General features: G+C 45.1%; 2 protein-coding genes across 3 annotated transcripts; both read left to right on the forward strand.

The window, feature by feature from the left end:
- The first annotated feature begins 1,776 nt into the window (after positions 1 to 1,776).
- On the forward strand, positions 1,777 to 4,569 carry LOC142891416 (gap junction beta-2 protein-like). Its single transcript, XM_076030919.1, has 2 exons — positions 1,777 to 1,942; positions 3,006 to 4,569. Exon 2 carries the CDS (start codon positions 3,025 to 3,027, stop codon positions 3,823 to 3,825), a length of 801 nt encoding a protein of 266 aa, XP_075887034.1. The 5' UTR covers positions 1,777 to 1,942; positions 3,006 to 3,024; the 3' UTR covers positions 3,826 to 4,569.
- Positions 4,570 to 6,963: 2,394 nt separating this feature from the next.
- gja3 (gap junction protein, alpha 3) lies at positions 6,964 to 13,511 on the forward strand. Of its 2 annotated transcripts, XM_076030920.1 has the most exons (3): positions 6,964 to 7,079; positions 7,604 to 7,663; positions 8,977 to 13,511. In XM_076030920.1, exon 3 carries the CDS (start codon positions 9,012 to 9,014, stop codon positions 10,305 to 10,307), a length of 1,296 nt encoding a protein of 431 aa, XP_075887035.1. In that variant the 5' UTR covers positions 6,964 to 7,079; positions 7,604 to 7,663; positions 8,977 to 9,011; the 3' UTR covers positions 10,308 to 13,511. The 2 variants fall into 2 exon arrangements, with proteins under 2 accessions (XP_075887035.1, XP_075887036.1); XM_076030921.1 differs by lacking the exon at positions 7,604 to 7,663 and having other exon boundaries at positions 6,981 to 7,079.
- The last annotated feature ends 4,631 nt before the right edge of the window (positions 13,512 to 18,142 follow it).

An 18,142-nucleotide genomic window follows, 5' to 3' on the forward strand; every position in this document is an offset into this window, starting at 1 on the left:
AGAGCTACTTAGCTCGTTGTTTCCTCCATCCAGAAAGTGTCCAATTCAAACGCTCGATTAAAAATCAAAACACTATCATATTCTCTTGCGTTCATTCACTGTCAAATGGATGACGGCAATGTCATTCACTGATGGTAACTTGAGCCTCTCAGAGGCTGAAAGTGAAATACTAAAGACAGTTATAATGGGTGGCGACTTCTAAGCTACTTCTACAAAACCAACCGGTTCTCTAGTTAAACCCAAATCTGACGACCTCTGACCCTCTGCAGTCGATGACAGCATACCGACATCAACAAAATGATGATACTAGCTCAGGGCTGGCCAGTCTGGTTGTGCCTCTATCTCCGTCTCTTAATTTCTTGTATTTCTTGTTCTCTTACTGCAAAGCAGACGGCCGTCTTCCAGAGTCGAGGTCTGCTCGAGGTTTCTTCCCACTGTGGAGTTTTTCTTGCTGGCTCACGGAGGCCTCTGATGGTTTTCTCTTTGACTGTGCAAAGCGCTTCGAGATGCCTTCGGCTGTGATTTAATGCTTTGTAAATAAAAGCTGACTGGGAACTCCTGATGGGTTTGTCAACCAACTCATTCAAAATTAAATACTAAATGAATTTTGGTCACAGTAGATTGATTCTTTTCAAACTAAACTTGCATTTTACACCATTTCTGCCTGTAAAATTGTTCTCATAAAAATATGCACGACAATATTGTACAGTTGCTCAATAACTGAGCACTGAGCTAAAACAGTGCAAGTGGTGGAATTATACATTCTGCATTTGATTCTAATCACTGGTCAGTGGTTAGTAAACATTCTGAAACACCAACCAACTCCACTCAAATCTTTGTCTTCTCACAAAATCCTGGTGCACCGCCCAAGTGCAAGTCTGAACCACTTCATGGTCAATCACAGTAAACAGTCGTGTTTTCCAAACCGCTTTTGTTTACCGTGTGATTGAATTAGCGAGAAATACGGCGAAACACAATTGAAAACTGATCAGTGGTTCTTCTTTGAAGAAAGATGCCTAACTGAGAAAATAAAATCACACTGGAAACTCTCAAGTTGCTGTTAGAATGCATGCAACTATTACTTCCAAAGCTGGTCGCATCGACGTTGAGCGTGAGAGGCTCCCAAGGAAAGGCCGCGTCCAAACATGTCACGAGTGCCTCGGCGGCCCGCTGTCACACTCTTGTTCTGTTCAGAACTCATTTCACAGCGACGTGTGACCATCACATGTGAGCAGCTGCCTGCAGTGGCCACACAGGGACAAATACCTAAACGCCCCATGACACCCAAGGCAAAGATTTCGGAGTCGGGATGAAAAAAAGAAAAAAGAATTTGAAGACTGATAATGATTGAATTAGAGGAGTTTAAACCTTTTGACCTTTATACAAATTGAAAACAGAAAAATTGTCATTATTAATGCGGCTCATTATTCATTGCAGCTGGTGCTTCGTCTGATTTAAGGAGAGTTCTAGTCAATCCTTCAATCTGTCAGTGAGAAGCTTTGATTTTCACACGGGTGAAAAAAATAAATGCTGATCTTCCGGTGGAGGTATGATAAAAGCCATGCATGAACGCATATGTATGATTCAAGGTATGTGTGTGTGTGTGTGTGTGTGTGTGTGTGTGTGTGAGGGTGTGTGTGTGTGTGAGAGAGAGAGAGAGAGAGAGAGAGAGAGAGAGAGAGAGAGTGTGAGAGAGAGAGGTTTGTGCCATCAGACAGGGCCCCACCCTGAGGCTCCTCCCACCCCGTCGCAGGTGCTTCTCACAGGGCAGCTTTAAGTCTTCCTTCTCATCCTCGCGGAGCTAAACCCGGGACTGATCACTACGGAGCACACGAGGAGTACTTTTTTTATTTTTTATTTTTTATTAATTCTTTTGGATTTAATGGAAAACCTTTTTTAAAAATTAAAAAAATACTAATAATAAATCGGAGTTCAGAGACCGGTAAGTTTTTGGTGTTTTAACGGGCTTTTAACTGGAATTTTTTAGAAGTACTTAAAACTTTTAGCGATTGAAAGTGATTTGAAATCGTCAGATTTTTTTTTCTCTTTACGTTAACGCATTATGCTATTTTATTTCCGCAAAGTTTTAACGGATGAATGTTATTTCGACATGACGCAAAACTGCCCTTTTCTCGTGTGTTCCCGCCCCTTTTATATACGTGAACACAAACAAAACTTTGCGCTGGCCTCCACTAACCTTAATATTGGCCATTAAATTTAATTAAAAAAAATAATAATAAAAAAAAATCACTTCACTTTTTTATTATTAAAAGTTGTGATTTTTGTGAAATCAAAATAAATCAGGTCTGTGGAAAGAAATCAGTGAAAAAACAAACAAAAAAACAAACCGTTTGGATCGCCTCATCAAGAACCCTCGGTTTTGACTCGTGTTCTGGCCCACTGTTCTCTTCCTTACATTAGAAATTATACGGCGGGGAACAAATCCTTCGGACAGTGAAGAAAAACAGATCCAGACAAGTCTTAAGATAGAAGCGAAGCGCTTTATAAATCCCTCGCCATGAGACCGAAAGATTCCCCTGTATATGATCATAATAATAATAATAATAATAATAATAATAATAATAATAATAATAATAATAATAATAATAAAGACGGGGGGAGCAAGGCTGCTGTTCACAACGCAATAGAGTTTTATTGCAGACACAGGCTAAAGGGATGGACTGCTTTTGAACCCGTTCGGGGTTTCAGAAAAGGTGACAGTGACGTCAAGGTGGAACAAAGGAGTGCATGTTGAAGGTTTATAGGTTAGATAAGATATAGAAGTCACGGCACAAAGTGTATATTATTCGTTTGCTTTCCCCACATGCTAGATTGTTCTTTGGCTATAAAGGCGTTCGCTACACATTCCCTGCAAGATTGTGTTTGAGTCACAGTTTTGGACATTCTGTCCCCCACATGCTAGATTGTTCTTTGGCTATAAAGACACAGCCAGGGTTGTAATTTACCTTCCTGCACTTGCCAACCTCTTCCTCCTCCTCCTCCAGGTGCTCGGAACCTTCCACCATGAGTTGGGCCGCGCTCTACAGCCAGCTGGGCGGCGTCAACAGGCACTCCACCAGCCTGGGGAAGATCTGGCTCTCCGTCCTCTTCATCTTCCGCATCACCATCCTGGTGCTGGCCGCCGAGAGCGTCTGGGGCGACGAGCAGTCCGACTTCCGGTGCAACACCCAGCAGCCCGGCTGCAAGAACGTCTGCTACGACCACTTCTTCCCCGTGTCGCACATCCGCCTGTGGTGCCTGCAGCTCATCTTCGTGTCCACGCCGGCGCTGCTGGTGGCCATGCACGTGGCCTACCGCAAGCGTGGCGACAAGAGGAGCGTGATGGCCTCCAACGACACGGAGAAGGCCAAAGAGACGGACCTGCAGACGCTGAAGAAGAAGCGGCTGTCCATCACGGGCCCCCTGTGGTGGACCTACACGTGCAGCCTGTTCTTCAGGCTCATCTTCGAGGGCGGCTTCATGTACGCGCTCTACTTCATGTACGACGGCTTCCAGATGCCCCGGCTGGTCAAGTGCGAGCAGTGGCCCTGTCCCAACAAGGTGGACTGCTTCATCTCCCGGCCCACGGAGAAGACCGTCTTCACCGTCTTCATGGTGTCCTCCTCGGCCATCTGCATGGTGCTCAACGTGGCCGAGCTGTGCTACCTGATCGCCAAGGCGCTCATCCGCGCCTCGTCCAAATCGGACGAGCGCAGGCGCCGGTTGTCCGGCCGAGTGCGGGAAGACACGCTGCTGGACAACAAGAAGAACGAGATGATGATGATGTCCTCCATGGAGGCCGGCAGCAACAAGACTATCTGCTGAAGGGGGGCTGGATGCCACTGTGGGATGGGTGACACCGAGAGTCGACCCCCTTCCCGCCACGCAACACCACTGGCAATAATGGTTTGATTAAAAAGTAGCAGTAAATGTGTTGGCGGGATTTGTCTGGAATTGTGATGAGACGAGTTGCCGGGGGAAAAAAGAGAATATTGTAGATGTCAGAAGGCTGAGCAAACTATGCAAAAAGTTTATTTTCCAAACACAAGACGTTTATTTTTGCTGTGAGTTTTTCCTTTCCTTTCCTTTCCTTTTTCTTCTTCTTCTTCTTTTTTTTTCTGCTTTGTCGTTTCTAATGTATTAATTTATTTATTGGTAGTCGCTTTTTTGTTTGCTTTTCAGAAGTCGCTGTACAATGTGCCAAAGAGTTTGTTTTGAGCGAAGTGTTCGAGTGTTTGGTGTGTGTGTGAAACTTCTGGTCAACACTTACATCTAGTGGTTCAAAATGGAACTACATGTGAAGAAAATGGTGCGACGTGTGAAGTATGCAGTAAAATGAAAGAATACAACAAAAAGTTCCAAATAGCTTTTTTTTTTTATATTACATTTTCACTTGTAGCTTACAGCAATTGATTATGACGATTGATTGTTTGACAGTACTTGAAATAGGTAAGCGGAATGAATGCAAATGAAGGAAAATGTTAGTTCACAATATTTTTCTCTGTTTTTATGTGTTATTTGTAAATGATTTTGCACAAAATAAAATGGACGAAGACATGGTAAATTTTTAATGCAGTGGTTTGGATTTCATGTTCTTTTTCACTTTTGCCTTTACTATAGGTTCACTTTAACTTTATAAGTGGATTTTATTGCATTATTTATTCATGATTTTATATTAAAGAACACTTTAATATCTTTACTATTTACACTTCAATGTTTTTTAGAACCTGAGCACACTGAGATTATGTTTTCATATATTTAAAAAAACAGAACAAAACATGCCCATGGTACAAGATGTTTTGGGCCGAAATGTATTACTCATCCCTTTCTATGGCTGAGAGAAGGAGGAGTAGCTGATGTGGGGGGGGGGGGGGGGGGATCATACAACAAGCAAAGTCAAGTGTAATATTGAGTAAAGAGCAAGCATTGGTCTAAAATAAATATTGAATATTTGTAGTCAGAATGCTTGAAGTCTGATTATTTAAGATCACTGAAAGCTAATTTGCATTTGCAGAATTAAAACAAACCACTGGCTTGTTCCTGCACTCCATCCCAGCCACTTATGGGCGCAAAGTAATAGCTTTGTTGTCTGAACTTGTGTGGTTTAATTTATACTGACCTCAGGCGTCTGTATCATCTTTCATTGCGTTCCTTCTTTTAGCCACAGTGCTAATCGCCGCTATCCCTCTCCGCTGTAAGGAACCAACTGCCGCCGTCAGCGTGAAAATGCCTCTGGCCCTCCTTCCACCCAGGAATAGTTGCACTGGATTAGTAACATCTGTTCTGCATTAAAAACAAAACAAAACAAAACAAAAACAAGAATCAGACAGGGAAGAGAGAGATAGTGACGTTACATAACTGGTCCATGTATTGGTCTGGAGTTACAACATGACACTGAAGTAATAGAGATTACTGTATCCAAATATATGCCGTGCCATCCATTATGACAAGGTTTGGGATGAGATTTTGATTCTATGTTGTTTTATTGTTTAATTCTGCATTGACCTTTGACCGCCAAATAATAAAAAAAAAAAAGGCTTTAAATCTGGACTGAGCAATGTTATACTGTATGTAGGACTCTTAAGAGACCAGGAAGTTTTGGTATTGCTATAGTTTCGTTAATTTTTTTTTTTTTTTTTTTTAACACATCTTGAATATTTAACACTTACACTTTTCTATTCCTTCGTTGAATTGATCAGTTTCTTTAACACTTTCCATCAGATAACAAAAAAAAACTTAACTCAACACGAAAATAAATACCTGTACTGGCAATTTGACTGGGGAGCCTAAAACCTTCACTGAGAACTTTGTGCTTTGAGCTCTTGCAGATTTCGACAACCTGACACCTGTATTCAAGGGCCAAACGCAGTTACTATTCTTTCAATTGAAACAATTCTGATTCACTCACAAGGTCATCTTGAATAGGAGATTTTAGAGATGACATGGCGAGGGAAAGGAAAGAGCACAAACTGGATTTGCAAGTATGTGTCGGCGAAAAGAGCATTCTCATTGTACACACTGACACGGCTGCAAAAAGCAGTCCAAGTCCAAGTCAAAGCTACAACACAAGAAACTACTTGACTCAATTCCGCAGGAACACGTCCTGCCCGGTGATTAAGTTCGTAGCACCAGACGTGAGTAGATAGCGCCCTCTGGCGTTGAACCGGAGAACAGCCGTGACAAAGCTTACAGTAAAACGAGATGCTCGAATCTCACCACAACGTGTCTCCGGGTTCAATGTTCCCAAAGGTGATACGCAAACATTTTCACACTTTCACGCCCCATTTTTAAACTATGTTTTACTGATTAGAAGGGGGAAACGGAAGAAGAAAAGTGTTCTACAATTCCAGTAGGACTAATGGAAGGTGTGAAAAACTTTGGAACTTTTTTAGTTTTGTTTTGTTTGTTTAATCGTGCATCACTTTTTTTGAGGGGGGATTTTCTTTTTTCTTTTTTTTCTTTTTTTTTTGGGGGGGGGGGGGGGGCTCGTGTAGATAGAGGTTAATTGTCAGGGGCGTGGTGTCACTCCGGACGGCCAGATGACTCTGTGGATTCACTCATGCATGGTCACACAATGTGACAGTCCAGACATGGCTGGAAACGTGAGGCAGCTCCGTCTAACCGAGCCCCATCTCCAGAGATAGGCCGCCACCTCCGAAAACTAACAACAACAACCACCACCACGACCCAGGAGGAGGTTGGAGAGGAGGAGGAGGAGGAGGGGGAGGCAGGAGGGGGGAAAAAAGAAGGAGAAGAAGAACACGGGGGAACCTGACTGTTCAATTTTATTATTTTTTTTCCAAAGTTTTTTTTTTTTTTTTTCTTTTTGGCGCGTGACCGGCACCGAACGACAAGGAGGCTGGAGAAGTTTGTGCACGAAGTAACGACACTAAAGAAAGAAAGAAAGAAAAAAAAAGTCGTTTTTAGAGGGGGACCTGTTGCGGGTTCCCGGCTTAGAGAAGTGCAGAGGGAGGGTGGCTGCAAGCCGCGGGAGGTCTTCACGCACATTTTTCACGCACTCCAGTGATGGCACATGGATTTTGCTCTTCGCGTCTAAGTATGGCATCTCCGGTCTGAAGGTACGGTGGTCAGACAGAGCAAGGGGGTGTGGGGGGGGGAATAGAAGGACTCGGGCCGGGGTGGGGTGGGGGGGGTCGGGGGGGCACGAGGTAGGCGGGAGGAGGGGGGGGGGGCAGTGCAATTAAATGAGGGACTGTGAGTTTTCACCTCATTAAAGAGCCGCTTCAGTCTTTAAACTAAACGTTTGACGGGGGAGGGGGGGCCTGACGAGGCGTCCAGAGGCTCCGACTCTGGCACACTCTGTATTGTCAAAGCCAGGTTGGTGTGGCTTTGTATTTGACCCTGACTCTGTCCTACAGATAGCTGTGAAAGTGGGAGAAAATGCAGCAGGCTGGCAGCTTGTCTCGGATCATGTAAATGTCTGAACGTCTGAGAGATTTTGTTGATTGCTTTTAGCCGAGAGTGGTTTATTTGTTGTCACTTTTCTCTCTTTTAACAAAGTTACTCAGTCTTTGTAATTCTGTCACAATTCAAGTTGTTTAGAAGATACATTAATTAACGACTCAATGATCCTCTTTTCCAGGTGTCACACATATTGTGAGCTAGTCCATGGATTTATTACCTTTAATACAAGAACATTTTAGTAAGTTCCTCCTCCTCTTCTTTTCTGTGTGAGTGGTGTGTATTCATTGTTATGAAGGGCAGTGCAAATCAGAGTCCGTAGGATGAAGAAGCTTTTCGTGTTAAGAATAATTTAAAATGTAGACTGAATATTAACACTGTGTCAGATACAAGTCTGGTGGAAAATATATTGCTGATTGATTGTCGAGTTAATTTATCATGGGAAACTGTCCTGAACAGTTTCGGCTCTTAAATGCAAACAATGGCGTAACTGTTTTTCTTTTTACGATTTTTAAATGCATATGTTGAGGTGTTATATCAACTCAAGGTGTTTATAACTAACCTGTGGCTATCTGACAATAATACAAGTAACAGTAAGAAGAGTTTAAATGAAATCTAATATTCATTTCAATACTTTTGAATTTGATTGAGTGAAAAGGCGAGGTGAATCCGAGGTCGTTTCAATTCACTGCGACCGTCTCCCCGTCAAAATTTTGCTGTTGCCGTGAAAACTAATAATACGCGGCCAGTGTTTTACAGTTGAGCCGAGGGGGAGTGAGGGTGAGGAAGGGAGGGTGCCGCGGTCAGCGTGCGTTTGTTTTCTGTGCATGTGCCACCGCAGAGCCCCATCCCTGTTAAATGCTGTTTTCGAACATTATATTGTCGAGCTCAGCACATGCCTGCTGGGCAGTGGAGCGAGCAGGTGAGAGAGAGACAGACAGAGAGAGAGACTCACACGCATGCACACGCACACGCGCACACACACACACACACAGGGGGAGAGGGAGAGCGAGGGAACGGGGGTTCAGTGCAACAGGTGGAATGTTTCCTATCAGCAGCGACGCAGCATCTCTCTGAAGAGCGTAAAAATCTCATCGACGCGACATGAGTCGGCCCGCGTGGAAAAACCCTCTCTCACTTTTTAAAATCAAAAACCGTCACCGGAGCACGTTGGGAAATCCACTGGTGGACTACTTACTATCTAAATAGTCAAAGAAACAAACAAACAAAAAAAAAACTACAAGTGAGGCTCCCCGAAAAAGTAGCGCCGCTGGCTACGTGTTAGCGACATCAAGCTAAGGTCCGAAAGACTTGCACGCCAATTAAACACGTTTTGTCTACTCTTCTCGTCCTCGTGATTGGACAGTGCGTCCCGCACGTGCCGACCCGTCCCTGAGCGCGGGTGCCGCTAAGCTAACGGCAAAACCTCAACAACTTCAGGCGTCAGTATCAAGGTCCGCGGTGTCTGAGAGTTAACGCAGGTGAAGGAAAATGTTTTCTAATTGTGTTTTTTTTTTCTCCCTCCCACCCTCTCCTCCCTCTGTCTATGTCCAGCCTGTACTTTCTCCATAGGCTAGAAATCTTGAAGCATGGGCGACTGGAGCTTTCTGGGGAGGCTGCTGGAGAACGCCCAGGAGCACTCGACGGTCATCGGCAAGGTGTGGCTGACCGTCCTCTTCATCTTCAGGATCCTGGTGCTGGGCGCGGCGGCCGAGGAGGTGTGGGGCGACGAGCAGTCCGACTTCACCTGCAACACGCAGCAGCCCGGTTGCGAGAACGTGTGCTACGATGAGGCCTTCCCCATCTCGCACATCCGCTTCTGGGTGCTGCAGATCATCTTCGTGTCCACGCCGACCCTCATCTACCTGGGCCACGTGCTGCACATCGTCCGCATGGAGGAGAAGCGCAAGGAGAAGGACGAGGAGCTGCGCAAGGCCAACCGCTTCCAGGAGGAGAAGGAGCTCCTCTATAGGAACGGCGGCGGCGGCAACGGCGGCGGAGGGGGAGGAGGCAAGAAGGAGAAGCCGCCCATACGCGACGAGCACGGCAAGATCCGCATCCGGGGCGCCCTGCTGCGCACCTACGTGTTCAACATCATCTTCAAGACCCTGTTTGAGGTGGGCTTCATCCTGGGCCAGTACTTCCTCTACGGCTTCCAGCTGAGGCCGCTGTACAAGTGCGGGCGCTGGCCGTGCCCCAACACCGTCGACTGCTTCATCTCCAGGCCCACCGAGAAGACGATCTTCATCATATTTATGCTTGTGGTGGCTTGCGTGTCTCTTTTGCTGAATTTACTGGAGATCTACCATCTCGGCTGGAAGAAGGTCAAGCAGGGCGTGACCAACGAGTTCGCCCCGGAGCGCGAGTCGTTGCGCCGCGTGGACACGGCGGCGGCGGCGTCCAGGACTGCCCTCAGTTACCCCCCCAACTACTCGGAGGTGACGGCCGGCAGCGGCGCCTACCTGCCGCCCGCCGAGCCGCCGTCGGCGGCGGCAGCCGCCGCCACCTCACCCCCCTCGCACTACTACATCAGCAACAACAACAACCACAGGCTGGCCGCGCAGCAGAACTGGGCCAACCTGGCAACCGAGCAGCAGACTCGGGAGATGAACGCCACCTCTCCTTCCCCGTCGTCCTCTTCCTCGTCCCCCAATGACGAGCAGCAGCAGCAGCAGCAGCAGCCGGCCGAGACCGGCAGCCCAGGCTCCGCCTCCAACGCGGACAGCTCCGGCGGGGAGAAGAGCGAGCAGGACGCCGCCGCCGCCACCACCACCGTGGAGATGCACCAGCCCCCGGTGACGGTCAGCACAGACCCTCGGCGGCTCAGCCGGGCCAGCAAGAGCAGCAGCAGCATCAGGGCGAGGCCCAGCGACCTGGCTGTCTGAGCTCCACCCCCTCCCCCACCAGTCCCACCCGCCAATCCCTCCCCGAACTCCGCCCCACCCAACCCTGAAAAAAACACACCTCCACGACCGACGAACCTGCCCCCTCCCGACCCGCCAACCCTGAAAAACCAACCTCCACCTTGACCAACAACCCCGCCTCCCACCCCCCTACCCCTCGCTCACCCCCTCATGAAATAAGGCAGGCAAGGCGTAAAGCAAAAAAAAAAAAAAAAAGGATGGAAAAAAAAAAGTTTGAAAAAAACCAACAAAAAAGTGGTGAAGGAGTCAAGGCGACTTGGAGGCAGGAAAAAAAAAATGTGAAGTAACTATTTTTTAATCGGCGGTTGTCTTCCGGTGCAATCGGTGAGTTGCAGAGTAGCTGAGGTAGGGTTTGTGCTTTTCGGATGGTCTTAAACTTACGCTCGCAGAACGTGACGCATGGGAGTTTTTCTTTTCTTTTCTTTATTTGCTTTTTGGAAAAAAACAAAACAAAAAACGGACGCATCTCGCCGACGTTTGGTTTGGAGGAAAGATCTCTTTTGCGTTTTCTCTCTTTTTTTTCCACCTCCCTCTCTTCGTTCAAGCCGGAGGACTCGTCGACCCGACGTCGGGGATCGTCGTCCAATCGAGGACTGATTTTTCTTCTTCTTCTTCTTCTTCTTTTTTTTTTTTTTTTTTTTTTCCAATTTTCACCGAGAGGAATCAAACTTTTAGCTGGCGTTCTTGCACAAATCAGATATTTTATGTATTAGCCAGACCATTTCACTCATATATCGTGTTGTTTTTATTTCATTTTTTTTTTCATCTGGTTGGCAGAACAAACATGCACTTTGGTGTTTGCGTTACACGTAAGCAGGTTGTTCCAACACTTTCCTCTCCCGACCGGGGGGGAAGGTCTTTCTTTTGCAGCACTTCCTGAAAGTTTTCTGAACAAACAACCTGTTGCGTAAAAAAAAACAAAAACATGATTTCGGAGGAAGAAATTTGTTTCTCAGCAGGCACCTTCTGTATTGTGTTGCGTGTTATTGTGCATTGCCGGTGCGTGTGGCCCTACAACTCACCGATTCACTGACACAATTTGCACGCCAGTGTGGACCCGCTCGGTTTTTTTGTGTTTTTTTTTTTTTTACCCATGATCCATTGCAGTCCTTCCTGCAGGGGACAATTGAATATTGTGACCGAGCTGGAGCGGGTCGGATATTTGGAAAGATGCGGAACTCCCAGAGTCCTATTGTGTGGATGGGCTGTACTGGGTCAGACCTGCTGGTGGAAGAACGCATCTGGTTCTCTGGGAGCGATTCGAGAAAACAAGATGTTTTCTTTCTTTTCTTTTTCTTTTTCTTTTTTTTTTTTTTTCCATTTTGATAAGCAAAGAAACTTAAACAGAGCTGCTGCCTTTTGGGTCAACATGTCAAACATGAAAATCTCACAATTTACGACAAAGGTGCAGAAGAAACAAGCCTTTGACTTGGGGAAAAAGAAAATCTATGAACAAGGCAGCCACCCACTTCCATAAAAGAACATCAGTATTTTTCTTTGGTTAGACTTTTAAACTTCTGTTTTTCTAGCAACAATGTTATTTTTCGCCCTTACACCCCATCCCCAATTTTTCAAATCTTCGGACCTACTCTGAAGACTTGCAGCAACGGAAGCGATTTTCAACGCAGGTTCACGTGCTTCTCTTTTTTTTTTTTAAAGTTTGGATTCCAAGAAGTCCCATTGTTTCTAAACTGAATTGAATTGAACTCAGAAATTGATGACAGACCTGTGGTAGTTAGTTTGCGGTTGCAAAAAAAAACAAACGCGGCTACGATGAAAGACCCAGGCTGCGGCCGACCTCGACCGCCTCTTCTTTGTGTTGATCTTGACTCTTGGAGATCATTTTGAACCCCTCGGAAACTTTGCGAGTCCCTCCCAATCCCCCCCGCCCTTCTCCGCGTGCGTCCCGTATCTTAAACAAATATGAAATGATCTTTTCGTCGTAGACAAAGCCGCCGTATCATCCCGTCGATTCAATTCTCGGGCAAAAAGCTACAAGTACACGCAATTAATGAGGGGTGACACCGAGTGTCACATCTCATTCGTTTGAATTGGACACGCAACAAGAGGATGGAGGTGAAGCGCCTATGTGTTTTGGGCAAAGTATGCCAGAAAATATGGCAACAAAAAAAAAAAATGCTAATTATGTGCAGATTCATACTCTGGAGAAGGAGCAGTGTGAATAACAGCTGTTTTTCTTTCTTTTCTTTTTTTTAACCTTCAATTGATGATGCTGTATGCTCTGTGCCCATGGAGGTAAAAATGTCTATCATCTCAGTCTCTTAAATGGCATTCGGTGCAAACAGAAGAGGAGATTTAATATTCGCCGACCGAACACATAGCTAAAAGCAGCCAATCTGTTTTTTCCCGTTCAAAACTTTTCACTCTCTCCCCCCTCCCCCTCCCCCACCGCCAAAAAATAACCTATTTGTTGCATTACGCATCTGTTTTGGCATCCCCGAAGTTTACATTTTGGTAGTAGAGAAAAAGATTTTTTTGCACATTTAGGGGAGAAAACTGCTGTTCTTCAACACCAACACTGGCAGGTAACAACGAGAGAGCGAGAGAGAGAGAGAGAGAGAGAGAGAGAGAACAAGACCACCGTGCCGAACTGTCAATAGCTACGATCCTCAAAGGAAGCAAAATTTTGTCTTAAAAGAAACACGAAAGCAGCGGCTCGTCACAGACAAGGCGGTATTGAAGAAAAACAGCTGGATCCCGCGCTAACACCATTAGTTGGAAGCAAATTTATTTCTTTTTCTAGTGGGTTGACTTCAGTGTGCAGAAGTCTGGTTATATAAAATAAAAGAGAGAGAAAAATATCGGACGACTCCACTGTCGAGAGAAATTTTTGCTGGGTAGCTGGCCCTTCCCGAAAAAGCCCGCCGCACACAAGAGCCCGGACAGGATGTTGTGCTGGAAGCCCCGTCGTAACTCTCTCCTCTTCCATTTCATGCAGAGCATGATTTCTCTGGCTCGTCCGCGAGTGGAAAAACCATCTCACGATGCTCAAGAACAGCAGCCTGTTTTCGATGCTGTCTTAAACAAGAGAAGTGCCTTGTGTATGAATGATTCTTTTGTAAGAACAAGTTGATGTAAATGTTAATTTACCTCAAATGTTTACAAAACTGCTAAATAAAAAATTTTTTGTACCATAAGTCCTTGTCGTCGCGTGCGTTTGTGTTGACGCGATTGTGTTTTCTTTCTTTCTTTACACTTGAACTTGTTGGGTAGTTTTAAAAAAGAGGAGCAAACAAATATTTGTAAAGATTGAAAATGAAGACTTTTTACATACATACATATATATATATATATATATATATATATATATATATATATATTTGACATATACAAAAGTCTTAAGTCTTAAGTCAAGATTGAGGTTCAAGTTTAAGATTTTTAGGAAAAACTCGAATCTAAGTAATTTGGTAAATACAAATTGGTTTTTGAGTTGAAGTCAAGCTTAATCAAGTCAAGATTTCATTGTCGTTTTCAGTAAAATGTAGTAAAACTTTACATTCAGTCATATTCTTTAAACTGGACAATTTAGGTGTTAATAGTCACCGAGTCACTGGCTCTGTGTGGTTCTTTTTAAAACTAGACCCACTTCCTGTATCTTCCGTCAGCTCGAGCAGATCCGTGGAAATGCTCTTTGTGTACGCTTTTTGAACTCTGACCTCGCAGCCACTCTCTCCCTCATGCTGCATTCCGACCCTGGACGTCAAAATGTGACGCTGAGCCAGAGACACGAAAACACGGAAACGACGCTCCCACAGAAACAAAGCGATCTGCTGAATGAGTCGAGGGGCAGGCGGGTTTGCGCCTCACTTTCAACCTGGACGAAAGATCTAAAAAAAAAATTGCAGACTTGTGCTCATGAGTGATGGTTTGGAGACAGTGAAAAGCAAAAAAGGGAGACTGCAGACAAAACAAATATGAAGAAAGACGGTAAACTGAAGGTCCTTGACCAACAGTAGACCTAAGAACACCACTCTCTGTAGTTTTCAATGAAATGCATGAGGGTCCTTATTCCCAACATTATTACTTTTCACTTTATTATCACTCCTATTACCTGCACCTGCTTGAACTCACCACTGAGTCACATCAGCCTCCAGCATTTCCAAATAAAGCAGCAACATACTACAACAAATATCCAAATATATTGCAGTACAAAGTAAAATTTGACTAAATATAACCAATATACACATAACCAATGGCGCAAGTTGATGTACATTGTGGTGCATTATAGTCATGCTCTGAAGCCCTGATCCATATCCTGGTGTGTAAAGGCTTTTGGACATCCATATACAGAATAACATGACTTCACACTGTTGGACTATCAGCTTAGGTAGCTACATATCTTTCCACACATTCCGTCTTTGTATTCAGCTTACACAGAATAATTATAGCTCAGTAGTCCGCCACGCCGCCTACAGCATGTGGTGCAGCCCTCTGATTGGTTGTACGTTTGTCCAATTGCCATGAGTTTTGTCTGTACTGAGCCCTTTAATGAAAAGCACTGGCAAAGCTACCGGAATAATTCTCAGTTTTGAACTGAGAATTAGTGCGGCTCTGCCAGGCTAAGTCAATATATAAATGATAACTATAGAGGAGATTATTTGATTAGCCTTTTTTTCAGATTTTAATCTTAGTCAGTATGCAGATTTTGGAGGTAGGTGAAGTCATGTCTAAACAGACTGTTAACATGACACGGTAGGAATCTGCATTTAATATTAACATGCCAGTTAAGGACCAAGAGAGACAGGAAAAAAGCAGGCTGAGACCTTTGGTTTGCTAAAGGGTGATTTTGATGAATCGGAAGACACAAAAGAAATACATATCTTGCTATTTTATGTATTTTTCAGGAAAATTGTAAAAAAAAATGTTTTTAATCTCATTGCAATGGAGCCAGAGGCTGGAATGACTGATGATGATGATGATGATGATGATGATGATGAAGAAATAGATTGGGACCAAGTATTGTCACCCAGTTTCCATGTGAATGACCTTGTAAATGATCATGAATTGAACATAGTTAATGGCAATGAATTGAACAATTTCAGTTTGTATGTGCAGTATGTACCATATGGTTTATGGTTATTTGTCAAGTCTTTTTGTCTGACGTACTGCGCTGTGCTTGCTTGTCTTTCTCTGTCCGCCAATAAAACTCATCATAAAAAAAACAAACAAATAAAATAAACCGGCGAGCCGAAGCCATCGATAGAGCAGCGGCCGCTCAGGGCAACAGGCAGAGACCAGCTGGCGATGATGAGGCCGAGCCGCGGCCGGATTATGGACGGAAAAGGCATAAAATCCATTGCGCAGGATATTTGGCATGTCGTCTGACAACACGGCCCGGCGCGTGAGTGCAGGGCTCTTGTGGTGCAGTGGCTGAAGAGTGACGGGAGATAGTCGCAACTGTTGGCACGACTGAGCGGAGGCCTTCAGCCCGTCACTCAGCCGCCGATGTTTGCAGTATTCCAGCGGCGACCGTTTGAAAATAAAATAAATAAATAAATAAATCGCAGACAGAAATCGCTGTATGATTGAAACAGTGAGCGGGTCGACCCGGTGAGCCGAGTCAAAGTCCTGTCAGCGATCTCAGCGGGAGTTTTTTTTTTTTGGGGGGGGGGGGGGTTGAATCTATTCCCAGTGCAGCCCCCTGTCAAGCCGCCCCAGTGGAAAAGTGAGCGAGGAGGGTTTGCCCCCGCAGAGTCACTGCTCGTCAGCTCGGAGCAGACAGGGGTGGGCTATATTTAGCCCTTAATCACCTCACAAATTCACACTCAGCCCACAGCACAAATACCTCGGGGGCTCTCTTTATGTATTTCAGGAGGGTGATGAATTTGTCCGCGCGCTCTCAGAAACAAAAAAAAAAAAAGGCACGCACGCTCGGCAGCGAGGGGCCTGCCAGCTCTTCTGCGCGTTGTAATGAAATTGGTTGAGTTCGTTTAAACTCTTTTGTCTGTGTGTGTGTGTGTGTGTGTGTGTGTGTGTGTGTGTGTGTGTGTGTGTGCGTGTGTGTCTTTTTTTTTTAAAAGACGTAAAGCAACTCGACTCGGCAGCTGCAGAAGTGCTGGCGATGTTCTCGCAACGTTGGGGCCCCGGACTCAAAATCGATCAACAGTATCCGATGACAGCGTTTCTCAACTGGTGGCTCGCGACCCAAAAGTGGGTCGCAGAGCTGTTTGACTGGGTCGTGGGGGAGGGGATTTTAAAATATCCGTATTCATGGATAAAAATTTATTTATTTTGCAGGACACAATTCATTTTGAATTCTTATTTACCAGTATCATAGAAAGTGTTTTTATTTTTGTGGAATAAATTTGAGTGCTGTGGAATATATCTGGGTCACGACATCATAAGGAAAATAATGTAGGTCCTGAGGGGCCGTTTACACCAACACAGCATTTTTTTTTAAAACCGACAATTGTCGAAAAACGCTCTAGAAAGGAAAACACGTTTACACGAAAGCCATCTTCAAAAATTGTCCACTTTAAATGGAGACGCTGGAAATGACTGAAAACGATGCCGTAGCTATGCCAAGCCTAGCGTGGCGCCGCCAGTCTACTCCAGGCCGCGCAGAAGAAGGAGGAAGAGGAGGAGAACACCTGACGCACGCCGTGTTCAAAGAAGGCAAGACAAGGCAAGGCAGCTTTATTTATACAGCACATTTCATACACAAGGCAACTCAATGTGTTTTACATGATTAAAAGTTCAAGCAGTTTGTATGTATAATGATCCGTTTCGGCGTTTACACGAAGACGGGCAGGGCAGAGTTTGCTGCTGGCAGCAGCTTCCGGCCTCCTCATAGTTAAACCCCGTTAGCTGTAGCTCCGCCTCTTTCCCCGCCGGAAAACACCGATTGGTCCGGCCTAATGCTCATTGACCAGACTGGACACCTGCAAGGTGGATGATTCTGGCGTCAAAAAGCTGCCGTGCAAGCTCAGAAAAAAATGAAACAGAAGAAAAATGTATAAAAAGAAGACAACAGCGGGGAGATAGGCTGGACAGAAGTTAAATTGAGTGGGATTTCAAATTAAAATGCACAGACCAGAAATGATCACCGCCTCATATTCAAGGGGGTTTCTTTGACCATTTTAACCATTTGTTGTGGGAAGGCGTTTCATTTTTAATTCCCAAAAGCAAATTTCGACCCGCTTACTTAATAATATCAGCTGCAGATTTATTTCCAATTTTTTTTTATGATGGAAGCACAATCGCTAGATAGCAGTGGAGCCCCATTATCAGCAGAGCATTTGTCTTCACTGACTAGGTTTGTTTCATCACACATTCATCGGGACTTCCTGCCCACTGGAGTCCCACCGGATACAGCTGGAGTCCTTGATTTATTTACTTTTCGGACCCCCCCCTCTCTTGACCCCTGTTGCGCTGCACTACTGTTCAAACTCAGAGGCCTGCGCCGCAACATGGGAATGTGACGCACGGCTGCATGACACACCGAGGGACAAATGTGTGTCGTTTATTTCTGAAAGTGTGGAAAGTCTGAGCGCTGCCCGGTGGACAAGCGGTGACCCCCACCCCCACCCCCCCCTGAACCCCCCTCCCCAGGATTGAGTTACAGTAAGCACAACAGGACGTACAAGTAGAAAGGGACATATTGACCGTGAAGCTACTGCAACCCATAGCTGAGATAAAAATCTGAGCCTGAATCTCTCCTATTTAATCTATTTAATCGCCGCTCATTTCTTTTCTCAAAACAGAAAAGAAATTGAACTCAAACTGAAGAATTATAAGTAGTCTGCATTTAGTTTTGCCTACATATCACTAACGTA

Source organism: Nelusetta ayraudi, unplaced genomic scaffold, assembly GCF_046127955.1.
Source record: "Nelusetta ayraudi isolate G7.1 ecotype Tasmania unplaced genomic scaffold, CSIRO-AGI_Nayr_v1 ptg000031l, whole genome shotgun sequence".
NCBI classification, from domain to species: domain Eukaryota; kingdom Metazoa; phylum Chordata; class Actinopteri; order Tetraodontiformes; family Monacanthidae; genus Nelusetta; species Nelusetta ayraudi.